This window comes from Beta vulgaris, chromosome 8 (assembly GCF_026745355.1).
Source record: "Beta vulgaris subsp. vulgaris cultivar EL10 chromosome 8, EL10.2, whole genome shotgun sequence".
Lineage (NCBI taxonomy): Eukaryota > Viridiplantae > Streptophyta > Magnoliopsida > Caryophyllales > Amaranthaceae > Beta > Beta vulgaris.
Genome location: NC_079209.1, coordinates 54,388,194 through 54,411,852, shown reverse-complemented (window position 1 = coordinate 54,411,852; position 23,659 = coordinate 54,388,194). Strand labels below are relative to the sequence as shown.

Here is a 23,659-nt window from a genome sequence, read left to right as displayed (position 1 = left end):
AAAACCTTAGCGATATAACACCATGGTGTTGTCTTGACAATCTGTCAAATATCTTTTGATGAATCCTAATACAAAAGCCATATCTATTAATAATTACATGGGTCATGTTTAACTTCCCTCCCAATCCAAATTAGATGTGGCCATTTTTCTTTCTTCAAAAATCAAATAAAAATTACCCATTAATCAATAATCACAACATAATCACCCTTGTTAATTTTATTTGGCTGGATGTGGAGTGTGGACTAAACACTATCGAGAAAAGCTTATAGACTGCAGCCCAATTAATTGATGAAAACGCTGTCGTATGAGCCATAATTCACCCACCAAACAATTTTGAAAAACCGATGAAATCACTAATCAGCTCTCATCATCGCCCAAGATAATTTTCAAGATTGAATTCAGGTGAAAAATTCTCATACTTTTTTGAAAATCTTGTTAATTTATGATAATTTCAGCATTCCCAATTTTCAATTAATGGTATTCATGTGAAGTTTGTATAAATTAATTTGTGCCTAAAATCTCTTCTGCCCAGATCTTTGCAAGGGGAAATTTTTGGCAATAGTGAGATTGAAGTTCGTAATGGTGAGAGAATTTAACACCCTTTCTGATTTTTTGTTAAATTTCGTTGTTTTTGTGATGATATGGAGTTAAATTGACATTCAAGCATCTGGGAATTTTTTGTTTATGCAATTTGATACAATTTGAATTGTTGTGTAGCTTATTAATCACATTGAAACATGGGATTTTGATGGTAAAATGTGGATTCAGGAGTTTATTAAGTTGGGTCTTTGAGGATTTTATGGGATTGATTATGATTTGGTGTTTCATTTTGACAGTGAATTCTAATGCTAAAGTAAATTCAAGTTTGTTAATGAATAAGACAGTGCCAACTGATAGTAATCTGTTGGTTTGTTCTTCTGATAGTGAATTCTACCAGAAATGGAATCAATTACCAATTTCTTTTTCTCTTGTTTGGTTCAATGCCACATCAACCCATTACCATTATTGATGTTATTGGATTCGCCAAATTTGTTACCTTCCACTCCTCCTCAAGTAACAAAATCCATTACTTAGTGGTAATAGCTACCATTCATTTCCATTCCTAGGCTTGAACCAAACACTTAATAAAGGCAACCAATTTTGTTACCATTCCCCTCCTCTATTTGTGTCCATACATTCCCTTTCCATTCCATATCTTGAACCAAATGACCCATAAGTATTCATATGGGTACTTGATTCTAACATGGGTATGGACATTGGTCTCTTAGAAATGTCAATCGTGTTGGTACCCAATAACCTAACATGATCATGGACATTGAAAACTTTCAAACTTCATTTATGCCAAAAAAACTTGCAAGTCCTTTGGAAAAGGCCCGAGTTTAACATCCAGACGCGTACTTAAATGGGATATACGTAGTTGAATCCATGTAATGGAGTAGTTTTAGAGTTTATTTCTACTAGTCTTTAGGATGGATAATCAAGATTAATTCATAGTATATTGGATTTGGATTTGATATCTATATGTGCGGTATTGTTATGTTGTTGATGCCAGAGTGATTAATGCTAAGTTGCGGCTGTAATCATAGGTTTACCACTCTAGTTTTGTTGACGAGGAAGGAGTAACGAAAGCTTGTGGCTGTCCACTACTTCCATTGAAAACCCATATCAAGGGCCCTGCACCAGTTTCTGATCAAGGTTAGCCTAACAATCACACCGTTCATTTGTTCCCATTTGTTCATCTGTAAATGATTTCTCCAAACTTTCTTCTTCTGTTATTGACTGATGTACATTGTGAAATCTGCGCAGAAAGCACAGATATTGTTGATGAATCAATCACCTTTTTTCGTGCCAATGTCTTCTTCAGAAATTTTGACATAAAGAGATCTGCTGATAAATTGCTTATATACTTGACATACTACATTAACATTGCTTTGAAAAGGCTTGAGGGATGCAGAACATTGGCTGAAGGTACCAAGGCAATTATTAATCTGGGTCTCGAGGATGTTCCGGTCCCTGGAGAGCCTGGTTTCCCCTTCCCTGGTCTCTTTTCCCCTCCTAAATCGCACAAGGAAGCAGGTAAACTTTATTAACCATTCTGCTACCCCTACTATGGTGCAAATTTGCGTATATGTTATCTAATCTGTGTTTTGAAAACCATATGGTTTCTGCATGATTACATTATTTACACCATCTGTAAAATTAGGATTTGGGATAAATCGATAAGTCAAAATGCACTGGGAAGGTCAAATTTCATAACTGAGAGCTGTATGATCTTCAATTCTTCATTTTTTACCATCCAAATTACATGTAGGTTAAATATTAGGATTTAGAGCTGTGTTTCTTCATCCTTAACAACCCAGAACACAATTGTAAAGATCAGATTTTAGGATTTAGAGCTTCATCCCCTAAATAATTACTTGATTGAGTATATACTTTGAATTCTGGTTTAGCTTGTTCCTACACAATTGCTGTTCTGTGTTGGTAGCAGATGTCATGAATAAGAAAGATTGTTCGTAAAATGATGATGGCTTCTAATATAGCACCTATGTTACTCGAGCTCAGGACCTACTGTTTTGCTCGGCTATTCAATGGAAAATATCAGTGTTTTTGGCCTGAATGAAGTATCAAGTTTTGAGACCTATGTCTGTGTTGTAACATGGAATAGGATTCTCTCTACTTCCTTTTCTCTGGTTCTAAACACCTCACTAAATAACATATAACCCCCCCCCCCCAAAAAAACCACCACGTTTCCTTGTTTTGCAAATCTGGCCGGTGTATCAAGAACTGGAACTGAAACTGTAGAGGAACCGGAATATTTATAATATGGTAATGTAAGAAGGTGGCTATATTCACCAAAAAAAGAGAAAATGTCAAGGGATTGTTCGGCTCATCCTTCTCATGCTAAAAGATTTGAAATTATACTTTCAATTTTGGGTCAAAATTGATTGTAATATAATGTTGTTTTCTAGCAATTAGTAGAAACTATATAGAGTATAAGATTATGTTTTTTTGTTCAACACGTGATTATAACTTGCTACTTATTGACCTGAATTGAATTCTATCCGAGCTTAAGAATGAGCTAAACCCATTTTGACATGTTGAAACTCGTTATCAACCTGATATGTTACTGTCCAAACTCGAATTCAACCTGCTTGTTATAGATACGTCTCAAATTCAACTTGACTTGTTATTGACTTGATTCGAATTCAACCCAACATGTTACTCATATAAGTTCAACTCGATCTATTATTGACCGGACTCGAATTTAACTTGACTTGAAAACGATTAGATATTTATTCAACTCTACTCGAATTCAACTTAGACGACTTTAGTCTTATATAATTTCATGCTCCCTTCTGAAATTCCAACTTTCTTCAATTACCTCATATGCAAACCGCAAAACGATTCACATACTGCTTTCCTTTGTAGCCTTCTTAATGATATTGTATAAAAGAAAAAGACTAAAGTTGCGTTTTATCTTTGACACACCTCATGAGGCTCCTGTTGTTTTTACTAATTTCTTTCATTGTAAACCTTCCCAAATAATAACTTCCAATACATCTCCTTATGCTTAGGAGCTTTTCTCTTTTCCGAGACCAAAACTCAAAGTCTTCTAATCAATCCATATAGACTTACACTCTAGATTTCCCTTTTAGTCTCGCAATTTTGTAGGTGCACCCGAGAGCATGATGCTCTTTGTGCATCTCATCAATAACGACGCCGTTTCATTGTATTTATGCAAGAAGTTTCTATCCCTTAAATAAATTAAAAAAGAAAAAGAAAAAAACATGAGTTAGTTCCTCAAACTTAGCGGCAGAATCATTACGCGTTTACGAATTATTGATGTGGCAACTCAAAAAATATCCTCATCTCTTCCCACATGATTGCATTAAGCTTTTTTATTAAAAAAATTAACTACTATTATCGATTAGTTGAGTAAACTTTCACAAAATTATTAACACTAATATTTCGGAGTACATGGATTGCATTGACTTAGCATTCTACCATTTTATAAAATTATAGAGAGACAACTAATTTTGATTTTAAAATATAAAAACATAAAAAAAAACAATTTACATTATTAGACGTGTTATTTGATTGTAAATTATTTGTTCCCTTGACTTTATAAAAGTACATCATCTTTATTTTAATGGTACCTTCTTCTACTATTTGTTTTTTTTACGGCCCATGCTCTTTTATAAATTAGACATGTTCTTGTTACGCAGAAAATATGTTATTTAAATTTGAATTGTTTGTTCCTTTATCAAGTAGACATGTTCTTTTATAAATTAGACATATTTTTTTCAAGATATATGTCAATGACGGACAAATATATTATAGTCGAACATATATAGTAAAAATACTTCAAATCTCGAGACAATGTGGATCGAAACAAATTTTGGATTTTGTTATGAAAATTGCATAGGATGATGTTCTAGTAAATGTTTGTGCATATTTTCTTTTTACCTAGAAAATATGTTCTTTGATGTAATTAGTTATGTTCTTTTACTTTATTTTCCATTATGACTTGTGTTCTTTTTATAAAATGAGATGATTCTGAACAACGGAGTATTTGTTCTTTTACCTAGAAAATATGTTCTTTTAACGTAACTAGGTATGTTGTTTTATTTTAATTTTTCTCGTTATGACCTATGTTCTTTTATGAAATGAGATAATTTTTAAATCATATATTCTTTTTACCTTGATAATATGTTCTTTTATTTTGATTGAGTATGTTCTTTTAAATTTTTATCTATTATGACCTATGTTCTTTTTATAAATGTAATATAATTTTGAATTATGTACTCTTTTTACCTATAAAATATGTTCTTTTACTTTAATTAATGTTCTTTTATGACCTATGTCACGCACCACCTAAAATACAATAAAAATAATGTTTTTTTTTTTCATCACTACCTTATTTTCTTTTTACTTAAAAGTAAAACCTATTGGTGAAAGGCAAAAGATTAAAATATTTGCTTCAAACCTTGAGATATTTCGGAGGGAGAAAACAAATTTACCAAAAATAAGAATAAAAAAAAGCAAAATAATTGGTAAACAAAACTTATCTCCTATTTTGGTGGAGGAACAAAAAAATTATAAAAGGAATCATAACAATGAATAAAAGCACGAAAAGAACATGAAGATATAAAATAAAGAACATCATCCTGATGTTAAAAGAATAGGTGCATATAAGACCAGGGATGGCAATCCAGTTCGGATCCGACCATATCCGCTCCGATCCGAAGGAAAAAATCCGAGTCAACTCCGACAAAAAAGTAATCCGACTCTGTTTAAAAAGTCTGACTCCGAGTCGGAGGAGGGTCGGAGTCGGATCTCATAAAATAATCCGACTCCGACTTTGAGTCAATCAATCCTTTTTTCTTATTTATTAATGTATAATTTATGTATAACCTGACTTCGACTATCAGCTAATTGTATAATATAGGATTTTCCCATTAAAGGAATGATTGTTAAAAAATAATAGTAATATTTAGATTATATGTACTATATAAGATTTTCATATGATTATTAGAATAAATTATAATGATTAGATTATCGTATTATGGTAGACTATTCTATCATAAAAAAAATGGACAGAAAATAAGTTTGAAGCGATTCCGATTCTGATGTTCGGATTTTTAGTCGGATGTTCGGATTTTAAGTCGGGTCGGAATCGGATTTTCGGAGACGGACTCAGATTTAAAATCCGGCTTCCTGTAGGGACGGAGTCGGATTATGCATAATCCGGTCCAAGTCTGACCCGTTGCCATTCCTATATAAGACTTAAGAAAAACACTATAAAAAACATAATAAGAGCATGAAGGTATAAAACAAAATACATCGGTATGATTAAAATAGGACATTTTTTAAAAAAAAATCACAAATATGATAATAAATAGAGTTTTTCGTCAAAGACAACCTTTTATATATAGTTTTTTGCGAAAGACAACCTTTTAAAAAATTTTGGGCAACTTCAAACCTTAATGAAATTTTTTTTTGTCAAAAACAACCTTGACCGACATTCCGACGTTGACTCGCCGGAAACTGGCGTTGACCTTAAACAATCATGTGCCCCTCACATGATTTCTTTTATCCCTAATTTTACTTATTTCCCCCTTAATCACACTCCCATATTTTCTTCCCTCCCATATTTCCTTCCTTCCCTTCTGCATTTTTACTCCCAACCCCAATTCCTCATCTTCTCTCTTGAGTTTGCAAATTCAGATCGTCTTTTTTCTAAGGCTAAAGTTGATTTCCCCTTAAACTACTTAAACAAAACATGAGCTTTCTCAACGCTTTTGGATTTACAGAGTATATCAGGAAGGGTATTGCAGGTGGTGAAGTCGCGTAAACCAGCAGAGAGAGTGGGAGTATGAAAATCTAGGGATGAGAGCAAGGTTTTTGGGTCTTCTATGGAGAAGATGAGGTTGGCTATGGATGTCACAGTTGAGGAGAGAGAATCTGACGGCGGAGGAAAGGTGGTGCTGGTTGAGATGGGCTTGAGGACTCCACAATGGAGTTGGAATGGGAGTTTTTGGAGGTTCAGAATTCAAAACCAATCCTTTGAAATAGCAAGATAGGATCATGGCATCTCATGATTACAGGTGAATTTTGCTCGGCAACAATTACAAAGAGATAAGGTGAGGAATTGGGGTTGAGAGTAAAGATGCATAAGGGATGGAAGAAAAGATGGGAGGGTGATTAGGGGGGGGGGGGGGAGGGAAGGAAATGGGTAAAATTAGGGAGAAAAGAAATCATGTGTGGGGCACATGATCATTTAAGTAAGGTCAACACCGGTTTCCGGCGAGTCAACCGTCGGTTTATCGGTCAAGGTTGTTTTTGACAAAAAAAAATTTCATCAAGGTTTGAAGTTGCCCAAATTTTTTTAAAAGGTTGTCTTTCGCAAAAAAGAGTATATAAAAGGTTGTGTTTGACAAAAAACTCTAATAAATATAATAAGAACATGAAGGTATAAAACAAATAATTATAAAAGAACATGTATGTAAATATTTTAAATTACACAAGGCCTTTTAATGCCTTCATGTTCCATTAAAACAAACTAAGCCACTTGTTAAAATCACAAACATTTGCTGCTTTGTTTTAACTATTTTTCTCCTTGTTTTGAACCTGACCCAGAAAAAAATCTCAAACATTTGCTGCTTATTTGTAATTTTTGACTTCAAGCCACTTGTTAAAATCACATTCTAAGAAACCCCACTATATTAGAATGTTAGAGGGTTTATGAACTTTGAATGATTTGTGGTTGATGGTATGTAATATAGTTAAATGTCTTTCTCTCTTCTTTTTCTTTCTTTCCTTCTTCTCCTTCCACTGATTCCTCTGTTTTTTTTTTTTTTCTTCTTTCCATTTTAAATATTCACTAATATATTTTTCAAACCAAACTTATTATGAAAACCCCTCCTTTCTTAAGTTTCAAAATTGAAGTTTTAAAACAATAACATTTTTTCAAAGTTAAACAAAAAAGAGTTTTATTGACTTTTTTAGAAAATAGGTATGGTTTCTTAACAAACATAATAGATTAATATCCTTAGCGTGACTAACTACTAAAAGGCCAAAAAAAATGTAAAAAAATGCACCTAAGGCTACTAAAATAAAAGCCCAAACAAAAATCACAACTTCTTTCTGGTGTGAACCTGATAAAATGACTGCGGCAATTGTAAACGTCAACACTGCGCCGCGTTAATTGAAGTATTGACCTTCTCAAGATACTACCAGTTCAGAAAGTCTCCGTTGACGAATCAAATCGTCTTCTCAAGATGGAAGACAACCTCCATGGCCGAGTTATTGGTCAAGACGAAGCTGTCGAAGCCATCAGCCGTGCGATCCGCCGTGCTCGGGTTGGCCTAAAAGATCCTAACCGTCAGATTGCCAGCTTCATCTTCTCAGGTCCAACCGGTGTAGGAAAGTCAGAACTTGCAAAGGCTTTAGCATCTTACTACTTTGGTTCTGAAGAATCCATGGTTCGCCTTGATATGAGCGAGTTCATGGAGAGACACACGGTTTCAAAGTTAATCGGATCACCTCCGGGTTATGTAGGTTACTCCGAAGGTGGCCAGCTTACTGAGGCAGTGAGGCGCCGCCCTTATACTCTAGTCCTCTTTGATGAAATTGAAAAGGCTCATCCCGATGTTTTCAACATGATGCTTCAGATTCTTGAAGATGGAAGGCTAACCAATAGCAAGGGCAGAACTGTAAATTTTAAGAACACCCTTATGATTATGACCTCAAATATTGGAAGCAGTGTGATTGAGAAGGGTGGTCGGAGTATAGGATTCGATCTAACGTACAATGATCACGACAACAATTATAACAGAATAAAGAACCTGGTTATTGAGGAGCTTAAGCAATACTTTAAGCCTGAGTTTTTAAATAGGTTTGATGATATGATTGTGTTTAGGCAGCTTACAAAGTTGGAAGTCAAGGAGATTGCAGATATCATGTTGAAGGAAGTTTTCAGGCGGCTTGAAACCAAGGGCATTGATAGGGCTGGCAATGGGTCGGGTTGGGTCACGATCAGGTTGGGTTGGCGGGTTGGCGGGTCGAGAACCCCTTGACCCAACCTGACTTGTTAACTTAAACGGGTTGAGATTTACAACCCAACCCAACCTAATGATAAACGGGTCAACCTTTAGGTGACCCGTTTAATTTTTTTTAGTTTAAAAAAAAATAATAAAAACAACACAATTTATTTGCAAATAACAGTAGGCAGCAAATTTAAATTAAGTCATTACACAACCATATGATAATATTGTTCAAAATCAACCTAACTTTTGTTTAGAATCAACACAAATGTTTATTTAGGTGGAAATCTGAAATCCATAACCTTTTAATTAGTGCTAGGGTTTTTACTTTATTACTTTATGGTCCAGCTTAATTTTTTTTGGGCTGAAATCTGAATTGAGTTAGGGATTTGTTTAGCTTGTTTTTTCATGAATAAGTTAGGTGGGTCAAAATCAGGTTGGAATTTTCAACCTGACCCAACCCATTTAATTAAACGGGTTGAGTCAGGTCGACCCATTTAATTAAACGGGTTGAAAATTTTGACCCAATCCATTATTAATGGGTTGGGTTCGGGTCGGGTTGGCGGGTTGGGTAATATTTTGCCAGCTCTAGGCATTGATATTCAAGTGACTGAGAGTTTTACACAGAGAGTAGTCGAGGATGGTTATAGTCCAAGTTATGGAGCGAGGCCGCTGAGGCGAGCTATCATGAGGCTTTTGGAGGATAGCATGGCTGAGAAGATGCTTGCAAGAGAAATTCAAGAAGGTGATTCAGTTATTCTGGATGTTGATTCTAGTAGAAATGTCATTGTGCTTAATAGTAGTAATAATAATTCCAGCTTGTTTTCTGAGTTGCTTCTAGTGTGAAGTTTAAATGTATAGTAAAATATTAAAAAAAAAATCTACTATATAATTACAAAGTTTTTTTTTTTGCTAACTTCTCAACCAATCACTCCAAAATCGCAATTAAGTAGGTGCACCAGAGAGCACGCAACTCTTGATGCACCTGTCCAAAATGATATTGGCAAATCTAGGGATGAGAGCATAATGATGATTACAAAGTTTTGTCTGATCTGTCGATTCTCGACTGTCGGCATGGAGATTTTGGGGTCTGGTGTAACATAATGGGGTATGAAAATTTATGACTAACATTACTAATGATGATGATTGATCAATGATCAATAGTCCACAAATTCGGATAATCCAAGTTAAGGCTATGTTTAGTTCACCTGAAATTTTCTGATCTGAACTTATTTTTTCTGATCTGATCTGAACTTATTTTTTCTGATCTGATCTGATCTGATTACAAGATCTTATCTTTCAGATTTCTCTCAATATATAAGAAAAAATATAGTCATGTGGGGTCTTGATTGATACGTCTCAATGAGTACTTTATTAATATTCAATTATTATAATTTTTACTAATATGTAATGAAAGATATAATGATTTTTAAATATAAGCATGATCTGAACTGATCTGATCTGAACTTATTTTTCTGATCTGATCTGATCTGATCAGATCTGATTAGATCTGAAATAAGCAAAAATAAGGTGAACTGAACATAGGCTAAGGCACAAAGGTATCATAAACTGAAGTATAAAAATAATTCTTTGGTAACTAAAGTATTATTGAAAATATTGATAATGATATAATAATGATATGGTCTTTTGTTAAATATGGAAGAATAAAGTTCTACATGTGTTGGCTCACTTCCATCAACTGAAATGTGGAGAACAACTTCGAGAGGATGACGTCCCGGATATTGTATTTTCGTTGGCCGTCAAAGATCTATTAATAATTAATCTCCTTTGGATGGATTTCTCTTTGAAAGAAAAGGTTTCCTGGTGATTTTTGATTATGATATCGTTTTCTAAGAATTTGTATTGAATCTCAGGAAAAAAAAAAATAGAGATTTTGTGACTTGTTATGTGGTGTTCAAAAACGATAATCACTTTAAATCTGAAGAGATGCGTGATAGTCAACAGTAGCCTAACAAACAAACAACTCAATATATATTTTTGAGGGTTGTTCACACCATTTTCATCATTTTCTTGTAAAAGTCAAACTAATTTATATATGAGAACGTATTGTGTCGGACTCGTCCGACCATAATCTTGGTCGGACGACTTTCAGGTGGTTCCAATTTTTTTTCAGGTAGTCTTCATTTTTTTTCAGGTAGTCTTCATTTTTTTTCAGGTAGTCTTCTTTGTTTTTCAGTTGGTTTTTGTGCTTCAGTTAGACTTACTTGGGTTTCAGTTGGTCTTTATTCTTTTTCAGGTAGTCTTTATTTTTTTTCAGGTAGTCTTCATTTTTTTTCAGGTAGTCTTCTTTTTTTTCAGTTAGTCTTCTTTTTTTTCAGTTGGTTTTTGTGCTTCAGTTAGACTTACTTGGGTTTCAGTTGGTCTTTATTCTTTTTCAGGTAGTCTTCATTTTTCTTCAAGTAGTCTTCATTTTGTTTCAGTTAGTCCAACTGAAAGAAAACAAAGTCCAACTGAAAGAACACAAAGTCCAACTGAAAAAAAACAAAGTCCAACTGAAAGAAACAAAAGTCCAACTGAAAGAAAACAAAGTCCAACTGAAAAGAAAACTAACCTCTACTTTATCTCACTTTCTCCTTCTTCTTCATTCCTTATAAATACTCTTCCGCACAGGCCCCGTTAGCTCATTATCATTAGCTTCTACAATTGCATCTTCTTTTATCAGAAACCTGGGATCAGAATTTTTGTGTTTCCCTCTCCATGGCTTCACCTTCGTTGTCGTTTGTTGTTGTTTAGCACTTGCACTTAGATGAACTGATATGAAATTATTTAACTACTTTCAAGGCTTGCAAATGTTTCCTATTTGTTCACGTGAACAAGTAACCACAATAGGCTAATATTTGAGTTTGTAGACTACTGGTATGGATCCACTTACTAGAAGACATGTCTGGGACATTATAGAAAGTTCAAAAAGAGGGCGAGCCATTGTTCTAACAACACATTCGATGGAAGAAGCTGATGTTCTAAGTGATCTGTAGTGTCGCATCGAGAACTGAGGTGGTGGCGGTGGAGATGGATGAGGCTTTGTAATGTGGTGGTGGTGGTTGTGGTGGTGGTGGTGGGTTTTATGTGGGAATGGTGGAGAATCCTTCGACCGTCGTCGTTGCTGTATGTTATAGTACTGGGCTCAGCCCGTCTGACGAGAATATTGGGTCAGACGGTCTGACCCAATACTTTCACTTTATATATCTATAGACAAAAGTACCTTTACAAATTTGTAGAGTCCTATTATCAATTGCTATTAAGACGTAACTTTCTTTGGGCTTTTGATTGTCTATATAATCTTTCATTAATCCTACAAACTAGGAATTTGCCTAATTATTCATCCTCAATGAGAGAATGAAATTGGGAGGTTGAAGTGCAAAGTGCAAAGAATATTCATAGAAATAGCAACCAAATGACCTATATTGAGAAGTGACAACTCAATCGGTTGCACAATAAGCCTCTATATAAACATGTCTAAGGGTATACTTATTAAGAAGACACAAATTATATGAGTGTCTTGGACGAATATTTTAATCTTTTAATTAAGGATAGAGAGTAACTTGAAACTGAATTTATATCATTATAAAGGTAAAAGGAACACCATAACGAAGAGCTATACTTTTTTTTTGATAATTAAGAAGTAATATTAACCAAAAGAAACAATACTGAAAATTTTATAATGGCCTTCTTAAGAAAAAGGCTATTATGATACTTTAATGTGAGCTAAGTATTTGTACACGTCACTTTTTTGATGCTAAAAGTACTACACCTCAACCATTGAGAACTCATCAATGTGCCATTTAACCCATTCTTCGCTATGCAAATATATTTCCAAGCCCAACTGGCTGTTGTAGGGGCTTCATGAGTGTCCCACAATGCATCTTTAATAGATATACAATTCACTCATTTCACCACAAATTATATTTCTTTGAGCCACACACCAAGCAAGTTTACACACAAACACCATATTCCAATTAAGGATGTTTTTAAAGCCTAACCCACCTGCATTTTTTGACTTGCACAAAAAGAAGAGCATACTTTGACAAGTAAAGGTAAAGACTTACTGAATTAAATTGAACAAAAAGGCAGCTAAAAGTTAACCATGGATTATCATGTAAGAACAAACCTACTGTTGTTGAATTGCATTATAAACCAGAACATCAAAATTGAGTTTAATAGAGGAGGTTGCATATGCCATCATACGTTCTTAAGAGACCATAGTAGAAGAAGTAACAATGAAGTGGAAGGATGTACTTGCAGAATAAATGTTAACTAAATACACGGAAATCCAACCCCAAAGACATAAAGACCGTATGAAGAATTACATGCAAACAAGGTAAATAACGGAGCCATAAAAATGAAGAATTGCATGTATGAAACTAAGAGTTAGATTTTAACAAGTAACGGAGCCATAAACGACATTGGTGAATTGGTGATGTTGCCAAACAAGGTAAATAATAGGACAAGTTATAAAAATGTGATCCAGGGAAGAAATAATAATGGCTTGGATAGGGAAGATTATGATCCTGTTTGACAATTAGTGGATAAATATTAGCTAATTGTATTAGCGGATAACTGATAGATGATTGTATTAACTGGTTTGACAAGCTGATTGTATAAGTTGTTTGTATAAAAGTGCTTAATTTGGTAAATAGCTGATAGTTGATTGCTACATAATTGTGTAAAATGATCAATAAGGATGAGTGTAATTAATTATTGTAATTTTTATTGTTTATTTATGTAATTTTCAAGAATTTTAGGACATAGATGTAGGGGTCGGGGTGTTTAGCTGAGAGAGTTTTGGGGTAAAAAGAGATATTTGAGATGAATAGTGAGGTTTGACTAGTCCAATCCTTTAAGGGTATTTTGAAAATTTAGTCAAACTTCAAGGGTATCTCAGGAAATTTCCCAAATACATTCTATAATAGTATTAATTTAGAAATTTATTACATAGTCATCGTCAATCAATATAACTAATGCTTATTTTTTGCTTTATATTTTCATTTTTAGTTTTTTATTTACTCCCTCTGTATCGTAATATAGTGCGTGTTTCTCTTGCTTGAGGTCGAACTTTAAAATCTTTGACCAAATATTCTCATTAGTATATACAAAAAAATATATACTCATGTGGGATTTTGTTAGGTTTGCCTTAGAGGTGATCATGGGCCGGGCCGCGGCCAAAAAAATTTGCCCATTGGCTTGGCCGGGCCGGGCTGGGCCTAAATTCGGGCCAAATTTTTGTGTCCAAAGCCCGCTATTTCGGACCGGGCTTAGCAGGCTTTTGCGGGCCAAAACGGGCCGGGCCAAAAAATAGACTAAAAAGTCGTTTTTAGCTTGCCCAAAGCCCGCCCAAAAAACAAAAAAAAAATGACCGGGCCGGGCCCGGCCCGCGGGCCGAAAAATTCTGCCCAAAACCCGGCCCAAAAACGGGCCGGGCCGGGCCAAAATGATCACCTCTAGTTTGCCTCAATGTGTACTTTCATATAATAAATTTTTATATTTTTATCAAATATGAAATTGAATATATCGCACGTCAAAGGTACGTCTTGGAGATCGTGTAAAAAGGAAGCAAATTGAATACTATATTGTAGGACGGAGAGAGTATTACTTAATATGCTTGCTAAATGCATAAAGAATATACTTTTGTACAGTGTTGATTGCATTATGTACTACTGTTTGATATTGATATATAAGTTGGCACATACTCGTCCCTCTTCATCAAATAGTACTTAGTCATTTGACAAGACTTTTACCTTGGATCATTGAAGTATTGAGTTCGAATCTTGCCAAATTTGGTGTTTTAGAATATGGATTCCCTTATTCTCCCCTCTTTTCTGAAGAACCTGACTCGCAAATGAAAGTGCTTAGGACAGGGTCCTTCTCCTTTCATTTTAAAAAACATATTTGGTAAAGAGAGGTACGGTGCAAAATTAGAGGTTTGAACACATATTATTGAATTTTGAAGTTCAAAGTTGAAGTTTCAAGTGTACCTCTGGAAATTAATGCACTTGAATTCCCGTCTATGATAAAGGTATTTTTAAACAATGTGTGAAACCTTAGGGGTATTTGAGAGATTATCAAAATAAAAAGGGTATTTTGAGAATTACGCCAAACCAGAGAAATATCTCAGGAAATTTTCCAACATATTTAGCACTTATTTGTAACTCTAAGAACTGCATATATCAAAATCACTATTAAAAAAAAAAAACTAAAAAGAGTCGTAACCTACCCCACCTCCGAATCTTCTTCTTTGTTCTCTTTGTGGGCTTCAGGTGAAAAGCTTGCTTGCTAAATGGGCCCTAAAAATGAAACTAAAAGTACAAAAAAAACATAGAAACAAAAACAAAGAAGAAGTATCGCGTATTCTCGTTCAAGAATATAGGTGTTGCACTTCTCTTTTTTCACGCTCTTTGCTTCTGCGTCAAGCACCTCTGCAATCGCCAATTTACACTCTTTACAAACAGTAATCATCTCTTTTCTCTTGCAATTTTATTTTTCTAATCTGAATTTAAGATCATTTGATGCAGTAATAAATCATTAACTTTATTGATTCAGTTGTTCTTATGATGTTTGTTTTATGGGTTTAAAGGTTTGATCTTTTCAGGAAGAAGGGTTTTCTTATTTTATGTAATTCGTTTGGTGAATATACTAGTAGTTTTTAGTTCTGATAACTAGTTATTATGCCCGGCTATTCCCCGAGTAAGAAAAATTTTCATTTATTAATATTGTATTTTGATAGGATAACATTAAATACAACTTGATCTAGTGGTTAAAACTTTAGTACATGAACTAAAACTCCAGGCTCAGCCCTAGAGTGAGGCGAGCGGGGCCCACGCCCAGGGCCCAATTTTCGAGTTCAGTTATTATAAAAAAAAATTACAAAACGAAGAACTGAAAAGCGGAAGAAACATCAAACATTAGAGTTAAATAACGCTGAACGGCTGAAGGGAGTGAAGGCATTACCACATCAATAACGTAATCGGTAATCCTCTGACCTTTGTGGTTTTATTCGTCAATCATCAATTCATCATTCGTCGCCTACTATAATTCTCTACTGAATTACTGATGATTCTCTTTCTCCAATTTTTTCCCCCAAAATTCACATTAACTACCAATTTATAAAAAAAAAAAAAAAAACCCTTACAATTTGATTGTTTGATGATTTGTGAATTGTGATTCTTGTTATCATCATTTAAATTCGTATAGTTTATTAGTCTTTAAAGAATTTATGTTGTTGCTCTCTTGTTTCTACATAATGCTTAATATTCATAATTCATACGGTCATACCCCCAAATTTCTTGTGAAAAAATTATTGTGGGCATTGTAGACTGTAGTTAATTTTTAATTTCAATGGGATGATTACTGTTACTTTATTTGCTCCCCACCCCAACAAATCTCGTTGAACTGTTGAAGTTAGTCAGTTAGTTCTTTGGTGCTTTAGTCAATTAGACAGTTAGTGTTAGTTCATGCTATTTTGCTTAATGTTTAATGTGAATTGTGAATTTGTGATGATGTTAAATAAAGATATTGACACTATTATCAATGATTTTGCATCAAAAAATTCACAGAGGCCGTCTTTTAAATAAAGATATGTATGCTTAAATATATTTTGGGATTGTAAATTTTCAATGTCTCTAATTTAATACTAATTATTAATTTTTTTAATTCTTATTGGTTGGGGGCCCATATTTTGAAGTTCGCCCCGGGCCCTAAATTACTCAGGAACGGCCCTGTAAAACTCCCTAGGGAGAGCGCCATGTGGCACCGTTCCTCGTTTGCGCACGCCTTTTAATATATTAGTATAGATTGTGCAAAATAGTTTACTTCATTTCATTCTCAACTTAATTGCTTTAATTTTTGCATTAATTGTTACTATTATATTTATGTTCAAAACTATATAGTTAAATTTGTTTGATTTTTCTGCTCAGCTTGGTTTTTTCACTGAATGCAGAAGTTGTGGTGAACCCAACAAAAATATAAATTAAATTTGGAATAGCATGGCTGCTATTGCACCTCATTTGCTAAAGATCCCTGCTTCATTAACCTATCAAAGAAGAAATGAGCAATTTCAAGGCTCTAAAGTCATAACTTCATCAGTAGGAATGGTAGCACCTTTACAAGTATGTAGATTAAGAGTTCAAGCTTTCTCAGGGCTTCGAGCGAGTACCCCTTATTTGGGTTCTTTGGGAAGCTTTAGGACCTTAGGTTTTGATTCAAATATGAAGGATGCAATGTTTGTTCGTAGAGGGAGACCAAAGAGGGGTGTTATTAAAGCGATGTTTGAACGTTTTACTGAGAAAGCAATAAAAGTTATACTGGTTGCTCAAGAGGAAACGAGGCGCTTAGGTCATAATGTTGTTGGCACTGAGCAAATCTTGTTGGGTCTTGTTGGTGAGGGGACTGGCATTGCTGCCAGGGTTCTGAAATCTGCGGGAGTTAGCATGAAAAATGCACGTATTGAAGTTGAAAAGATCGTTGGAAGAGGCGGTGGTTTCATTCCTGTTGAAATTCCATTTAGTCCTCGTGCTAAGCGTGTTTTGGAACTGTCATTGGAAGAGGCTCGTAAACTTGGTAAGACTATTCTATTAATAAACTTGTTAAATGAAGTGCTATCTCCTAGGAGAAAAACCTTGTCTCTTTAATTTTATCATATGTTACTCGGACTCAAGTACTGGTGAGGACATGTCTAAGTATCCGATTTGGCTATTTTATGTATATTTTTCATAGATTTTGCCTCAGAATAACATATGGACTTTTATGGTCCTGTATTGCATAGACCTATTGCATTGCAATCTATCAAGTACTTGCTAAACTATCTGAAGTTAAAGAACTTCCTTTAATCATATAGATCTTCACGTCTGCCTTAATTTTGATATTGTAGGTCAAAATTATATTGGCTCGGAACACTTGCTGTTGGGATTGCTTAGTGAAGGTGAGGGTGTAGCTGCCCGTGTCCTTGATAATCTAGGTGTTGATACAAAAGAGATTCGTAAACAGGTCAATTGTATATTCTCTCTATGCTGATAAATTTGTGTGTGTACATGGGGTCTTCATTGGCCATCTATTAACAAATGAGGTTTTGGTCTAAATAGGTCCTAAACATGATGGGTGAGAAAAAGGAATCTGTTACTATAGGTGGAAATTCTAGTGACAGTATGCCCACAGTGCAAGAGTATGGCACAAATTTGACAAAGGTGGCGCAAGAGGTATGTATAACCCTAGAACAATGCGATTGAATATATATTGATGTTTAATAGGAAGTGCAGAAAGATACTGCCACATGTACATATTTTTTCAGCTGAATCTCTTCATCTCTGAAGGGAAAATTAGATCCTGTTGTTGGAAGGCACAAACAAATAGAGCGCGTCATCCAAATACTGAGTCGTCGTACAAAAAACAATCCTTGCCTCGTTGGAGAGCCAGGTGTTGGCAAAACATCCATTGCAGAAGGTCTGGCTCTGAAAATTGCTAATGGCGATGTTCCAGAAAACTCGAGGGGAAGCAGGTATGCTGTTTATGATCTTTGTCTTGTGAACTTTATGATGTCGTTTGTTTTGACTAGAGAACACTGCTATGTCATGGACTTTCCAGTCTTGATACTAACATGTGTACTGGTGTAAAATTTACTATATCACAGGAGGTCATTTCTGGAAATTATACTTGTATGCATTTCTTAATAACAGTGTTTGGAGATAGCTTTTGGCTAAAGAGATTGTGGACTCTTAATTCATCTTCCTTATTTAAACTGAACTAGCTGCTAGAGAAGGATCACCCTCTGAGGGAGAATATATACCAAAAAAAAAGAAGTGGAATTCCAGGAGTACTTATATTCATGTTCCATGCTTGTATGAAAACATGTCATAGAGTTAAGAAGGCTTATATCAGTATGAACTTAAAATGTTTTCCTTAAAGGGTCCACATTTTTAATTGGAACTAGGATTGATTATAACTGCTTTACGAATATTACTGTTTCTCATTATCAATTTGGGATTTTTCTTTTAAAAAATAGTCACTTCACCTTCTGGTTTCAGGTCATAACTCTTGACATGGGTCGTCTGGTTTCTGGAACTAAATATCGTGGAGAGTTTGAGGGTAGACTGCAAAAACTAATGGAAGAAGTTAAAGAATCAAACGACCTGATTCTATTTATTGATGAAGTGCATACTCTGATTGGGGCTGGGGCAGCAGAGGGTGCAATGGATGCTGCAAACATCTTGAAACCGGCTCTTGCAAGGGGTGAATTACAATGCATAGGAGCCACAACCCTAGATGAATACAGACTACACATTGAGAAGGACCCAGCATTGGAGAGAAGATTTCAGCCTGTTGAAGTGCCTGAACCCACAGTAGATGAAGCAATTCAGATTCTCAGAGGGCTCCGCGAGCGATATGAGACTCACCACAAGCTCTCGTATACAGATGAAGCATTAATTGCAGCAGCAGAACTGTCATCCCAGTACATCAGGCATGTACCTTTTTGCTCATTTTACCTTGCATAGTATAGATTTTATATCACCTTTACACCCATAGTTAGTCTTGAAATGACCAATGTTCTGAAAACAAGTGTTTCTGATTGATGTAGAGTTACTGCTGCTGCTGCTTTGTCAAGCAATCAGGTCGTTGCTGTGTTTTTGTTTTCTTTTTCTTCTTTATAAAAAAAACATGGAGGCATTGGGGGGCAGGGAGTTGAGGTGTGTTTTTTTTATGCTGTGAGGCTATTATTGATTATTGAAGTGAAAAAGGTTTTATTGGGACTATGTTTTTATTTTTTTTGTGTTTGATGAGTAGGTCATCCACTGATAATGGTGCAGCAAGTGTATTTCACTAGGAAAAACACTTGTTTCAAATTATGTCCCCAACCTCAGATTATTCGACATGGGCACGCGTCCAAGAACCCGACTTCGCTATCATATGAAATGTTCCTACTATTTTGGCCCAAAATCTAGTCTTAAGGTGTCCATGCCGGTTCCACTTTATCTCAAGAGCCTTATAGCATTATGGATAAAATCCCCCGTTCCTGAACAGACTGTGTGCCACTTAGAAGGTCCACTCTAAACAAAGTGTTTTATCAACTTGGGTAAGTGCTTGATAACAGAGATTTTTGTAATTTAGTCGTACTTCCTTACACAAATACCCAATACACTATAACTACATGTGCTATGATTAGGAATGTATTGAGTGGTCACATCCACCCTATACTCCTTCCGTTCCATTAGTGTTTGTGGTTGTCACACGTTTATGGTCCGTTTGGCAGGCTGAATTATATGGCATTAATGTTGTAATGGTAATATAATTATATATATTTTGGCATTACCACTTTAAAGGTGGTATCGAGAATTCAAGTAGTAAAGGAAATTTATGGGAGAACTGGGGTAGACAAGCCTTTTGTGGACATTAGCCTCATAATTTCCTATAAAATGGGCTGTTAGTCCTCTATGATATCCCGAAATATGGTCCACATCATCTCGTACGACCTATAACCTACCCATCCATCAAACGATTGTGGAAAGCATTAAGTTAATGATGTTACCTTATTCTTTTTAATTGTCTTTAAAAGGTTGTCAAGTTTTCTGAAACACATGCTTGAAATGTACCCCGTCTCTGGAATCATATTTGTTTACCCATAGTCAGCATATGACACAACCTATAGATTTGTGTCCTTAGAAAACTGAATAACTGATCCACCATATTACTTGAGCTTACCGGTAAAGATGGTGAAAAACTATGTTGGTATCTCTATTGCACAATCCACTTAGCAAGGAGTTTCTGTGTTTCTTCCTTTATTTGGCTGTCCTAAATCCCAACTTACCAGTTGTTAGAGCAGGACAAAGTTAGTTTCACGGATGACATTAGGCTCTTATCAGATCCCCTTTTTGTGATGTTTCTGTACTTTTCTGGAGTTTTCCCCTCTAGTATCTTGCTTTTGGACGAGTATGATTTGTTCTAATATATGTGAATACTCCACAGTGATAGATTTCTTCCTGATAAAGCTATAGATCTTATCGATGAAGCTGGTTCTCGGGTGCGATTGCGCCATGCGGAGGTACGAGTTTATGCACCAAAGTTCTGGGCTTGCTACTTATTTCCCAGATTATTTGTTTTACCCTTAGTTGTTCATTTCATTTTCCAGCTTCCTGAAGAAGTAAGAGAACTTGAGAAACAGGTCATGCAGATTGTAAACGAAAAAGATAGTGCTGTCCGCAACCAAGAGTTTGAGAAGGTAAAGAGCTTTGTTCTCTGAGATGTTCTTTTTTCTTCCCAATTTCAATAAAATTAAGTATCTATGTCACCAACTTCCATGTTTCCCTTCCTCTATAATCTAAATAGGCCCTATTGATTTGAGCTGCATCCCCATAAGCAGCAAAAAAGCGTCGCTTGAATGATTGGGTTAACCCTCCAAATGACATGTTTTTTTATCACCTCCCTTTGTATTAGTTGTATTAGATGACCATGTTATCTAAGCAAGTAAGCTCTCCTTCAGCTTCTTTGATGGTCCTTTTTATTGATTTCCAAGAATGGGTGAACCATCTTTCCAAAAGAACATAAAAATAAAGAGCAGGTAAACCAAAATTTTAAGACCTAACCACCTTCACGCTAGTTTATTCATCCGAGTGGCTCGTTAGCTTAGATGGGATCTTTTGGCTGTCTGTCATGGTTGACTTTGAGCTTCATTCAACCATGGGTAAAGGTGGAAACTGGGTTGTTTGGATTGGGTCATATTCGTGTGATGAATTATTTAATTCAGCACGGCCTCAAGATATTGGGGTCTATTGTCAAGTAGCTTATTATGATGGATCAAACATTAGTCTACTAGTTTATGGGTCAGATCGGGTAGACCCTGTATGTTCAGATACAGTTTAGTTTTGGATAAGGCAATCAGGTGTCATTCAGTTTTGTTGTTTTGCTAGGTCTAGCTAAGGGTAAGTTAATATTCTGAGAGTGCCAGAACAATATGTACTTCCCAGTACATAGTGGTGCAAAAAGTCCTCCTTTAATGCTTTGCAAGTGTTGTACATACTGAACTGTTTCACAAACTGCCATGTGTAGGCTGCGGAATTGCGGGATAAAGAACTGGATCTGAAGGTTCAAATATCTGCACTCATGAGCCAAAATAAGGAAATGAAACAGGCAAACATGGATGATGTTGGACCAGTTGTGACAGAAGCAGAAATAAGGGATATAGTGTTTTCTTGGACAGGTATACCAGTTCAGAAAGTCTCCGTTGACGAATCAAATCGTCTTCTCAAGATGGAAGACAACCTCCATGGCCGAGTTATTGGTCAAGACGAAGCTGTCGAAGCCATCAGCCGTGCGATCCGCCGTGCTCGGGTTGGCCTAAAAGATCCTAACCGTCCGATTGCCAGCTTCATCTTCTCAGGTCCAACCGGTGTAGGAAAGTCGGAACTTGCAAAGGCTTTAGCATCTTACTACTTTGGTTCTGAAGAATCCATGGTCCGCCTTGATATGAGCGAGTTCATGGAGAGACACACGGTTTCAAAGTTAATCGGATCACCTCCGGGTTATGTAGGTTACTCCGAAGGTGGCCAGCTTACTGAGGCAGTGAGGCGCCGCCCTTATACTCTAGTCCTCTTTGATGAAATTGAAAAGGCTCATCCCGATGTTTTCAACATGATGCTTCAGATTCTTGAAGATGGAAGGCTAACCGATAGCAAGGGCAGAACTGTAAATTTTAAGAACACCCTTATGATTATGACCTCAAATATTGGAAGCAGTGTGATTGAGAAGGGTGGTCGGAGTATAGGATTCGATCTAACTTACAATGATCATGACAGCAGTTATAACAGAATAAAGAACCTGGTGATTGAGGAGCTTAAGCAATACTTTAAGCCTGAGTTTTTAAATAGGTTAGATGATATGATTGTGTTTAGGCAGCTTACAAAGTTGGAAGTCAAGGAGATTGCAGATATCATGTTGAAGGAAGTTTTCAGGCGGCTTGAAACCAAGGGCATTGATATTCAAGTGACTGAGAGTTTTACACAGAGAGTAGTCGAGGATGGTTATAGTCCAAGTTATGGAGCGAGGCCGCTGAGGCGAGCTATCATGAGGCTTTTGGAGGATAGCATGGCTGAGAAGATGCTTGCAAGAGAAATTCAAGAAGGTGATTCAGTTATTCTGGATGTTGATTCTAGTGGAAATGTCATTGTGCTTAGTAGTAGTAATAATAATTCCAGCTTGTTTTCTGAGTTGCTTCCAGTGTGAAGTTTAAATGTATAGTAAAATCTTGAATTCTTTGGAATTTAGTTAGAGACATGCTGGTCGTATTTCATCCCTCCAACAATTTCTCACTGTTATTCTTTCATTCAAAAATTAACAGTTGGTGCAAATAGAACTTGTCTCTTATATGTGTTTGTTTCAATAAGAAAACTTAATTAAGAGCTGTTTTCTCAAGCCACACTCCCTATTTTATCTTCATATATGATTATAGTCTTAATTTCTAGTTTGATGTCTTGAGATGATATACCAAAAGAGGTGAGGTCGTTTGCAGCCTGATTGGCTTCTCTATGAATTTGATTGATTTACTTCTCGAATTGTGTAATTTCCATGCAAAACAAAACTTTTCTTACAAGTAAACACAATCGTTAAACTTCAATATATAGTTTTGTATAGCCTAATTGCAAGTGAGGTAAATGCATACTCAAATAGTCGGAGGTACATTTACGAAAACAACTAAAACAAATCGTTTGTTATCAAATAAGAGAGGGGAAGGACGTTTTGATAATTACACTTGGATAGGCTTATGCAAATATGCAATCATCCTACAATATACCTCCGCTTTTAATACGTGCAACCATTTTTTTTTTCTTTGAGATGTTTCACGATACTTACAACACTTATCTTTTGATAAATCTTTTCTTTTTTTACATCATGAAACTATACAAGTAACTTAAAAGGTATAAGAAGGGATACTACTAGTCCGCAGATAGGTAACGAGATCATGAGCTTGCTGGATTTGCAGTCCGAAACTTTAGTGATATAAAACGCCATGGTGTTGTCTTGCAATATGTTGAATATCTTTTAATAAATCTTAATACAAAAGCCATATCTATTAATAATTATGTGCGCCATGCCGCCATGTTTAATTAATTATC

The 23,659-nt window shown here is 35.4% G+C and overlaps 3 protein-coding genes across 6 annotated transcripts; all 3 read left to right on the top strand.

Moving 5' to 3' along the window:
• The first annotated feature begins 152 nt into the window (after nucleotides 1-152).
• LOC104901920 (actin-related protein 2/3 complex subunit 3) lies at nucleotides 153-16,636 on the top strand. 3 transcript variants are annotated; one of them, XM_010689543.4, is made up of 5 exons: nucleotides 153-402; nucleotides 533-582; nucleotides 1,587-1,695; nucleotides 1,807-2,076; nucleotides 2,563-4,620. In XM_010689543.4, exons 2-5 carry the CDS (start codon nucleotides 580-582, stop codon nucleotides 2,718-2,720), a joined length of 540 nt encoding a protein of 179 aa, XP_010687845.2. In that variant the 5' UTR covers nucleotides 153-402; nucleotides 533-579; the 3' UTR covers nucleotides 2,721-4,620. The 3 variants fall into 3 exon arrangements, with proteins under 3 accessions (XP_010687845.2, XP_048490188.1, XP_048490189.1); XM_048634231.2 differs by lacking the exon at nucleotides 2,563-4,620 and adding an exon at nucleotides 16,501-16,636 and having other exon boundaries at nucleotides 180-402; XM_048634232.2 differs by lacking the exon at nucleotides 2,563-4,620 and adding an exon at nucleotides 11,417-14,774 and having other exon boundaries at nucleotides 182-402.
• Nucleotides 6,720-11,407, top strand: LOC104902443 (chaperone protein ClpC, chloroplastic). 2 transcript variants are annotated; one of them, XM_048634228.2, is made up of 3 exons: nucleotides 6,720-8,499; nucleotides 9,139-9,248; nucleotides 9,299-9,373. In XM_048634228.2, the coding sequence occupies exons 1-3, from the start codon at nucleotides 7,782-7,784 to the stop codon at nucleotides 9,314-9,316; spliced, it is 846 nt and encodes a 281-aa protein (XP_048490185.1). In that variant the 5' UTR covers nucleotides 6,720-7,781; the 3' UTR covers nucleotides 9,317-9,373. The 2 variants fall into 2 exon arrangements, with proteins under 2 accessions (XP_048490185.1, XP_057247210.1); XM_057391227.1 differs by having other exon boundaries at nucleotides 9,139-11,407.
• Nucleotides 16,547-22,964, top strand: LOC104901914 (chaperone protein ClpC, chloroplastic-like). Its single transcript, XM_057391228.1, has 8 exons — nucleotides 16,547-17,120; nucleotides 17,431-17,546; nucleotides 17,642-17,755; nucleotides 17,870-18,061; nucleotides 18,581-19,014; nucleotides 20,517-20,592; nucleotides 20,680-20,769; nucleotides 21,597-22,964. Exons 1-8 carry the CDS (start codon nucleotides 16,547-16,549, stop codon nucleotides 22,767-22,769), a joined length of 2,769 nt encoding a protein of 922 aa, XP_057247211.1. The 3' UTR covers nucleotides 22,770-22,964.
• Nucleotides 22,965-23,659: the final 695 nt, after the last annotated feature.

Excerpts from the sequence above, each read along its gene's own strand:
- LOC104901920 (XM_010689543.4), top strand. Across the intron at positions 1,696-1,806 it reads TGCACCAGTTTCTGATCAAG|AAAGCACAGATATTGTTGAT; the intron begins GTTAGCCTAACA and ends AAATCTGCGCAG. Across the intron at positions 2,077-2,562 it reads TAAATCGCACAAGGAAGCAG|GACCTACTGTTTTGCTCGGC; the intron begins GTAAACTTTATT and ends ACTCGAGCTCAG.
- LOC104901914 (XM_057391228.1), top strand. The coding sequence starts at position 16,547 with ATGGCTGCTATTGCACCTCATTTGCTAAAGATCCCTGCTTCATTAACC. Across the intron at positions 17,756-17,869 it reads TGACAAAGGTGGCGCAAGAG|GGAAAATTAGATCCTGTTGT; the intron begins GTATGTATAACC and ends TCATCTCTGAAG. Across the intron at positions 20,770-21,596 it reads GCAACCAAGAGTTTGAGAAG|GCTGCGGAATTGCGGGATAA; the intron begins GTAAAGAGCTTT and ends TGCCATGTGTAG.
- LOC104902443 (XM_057391227.1), top strand. The coding sequence starts at position 7,782 with ATGGAAGACAACCTCCATGGCCGAGTTATTGGTCAAGACGAAGCTGTC. Across the intron at positions 8,500-9,138 it reads CAGGCGGCTTGAAACCAAGG|GCATTGATATTCAAGTGACT; the intron begins GCATTGATAGGG and ends TGCCAGCTCTAG.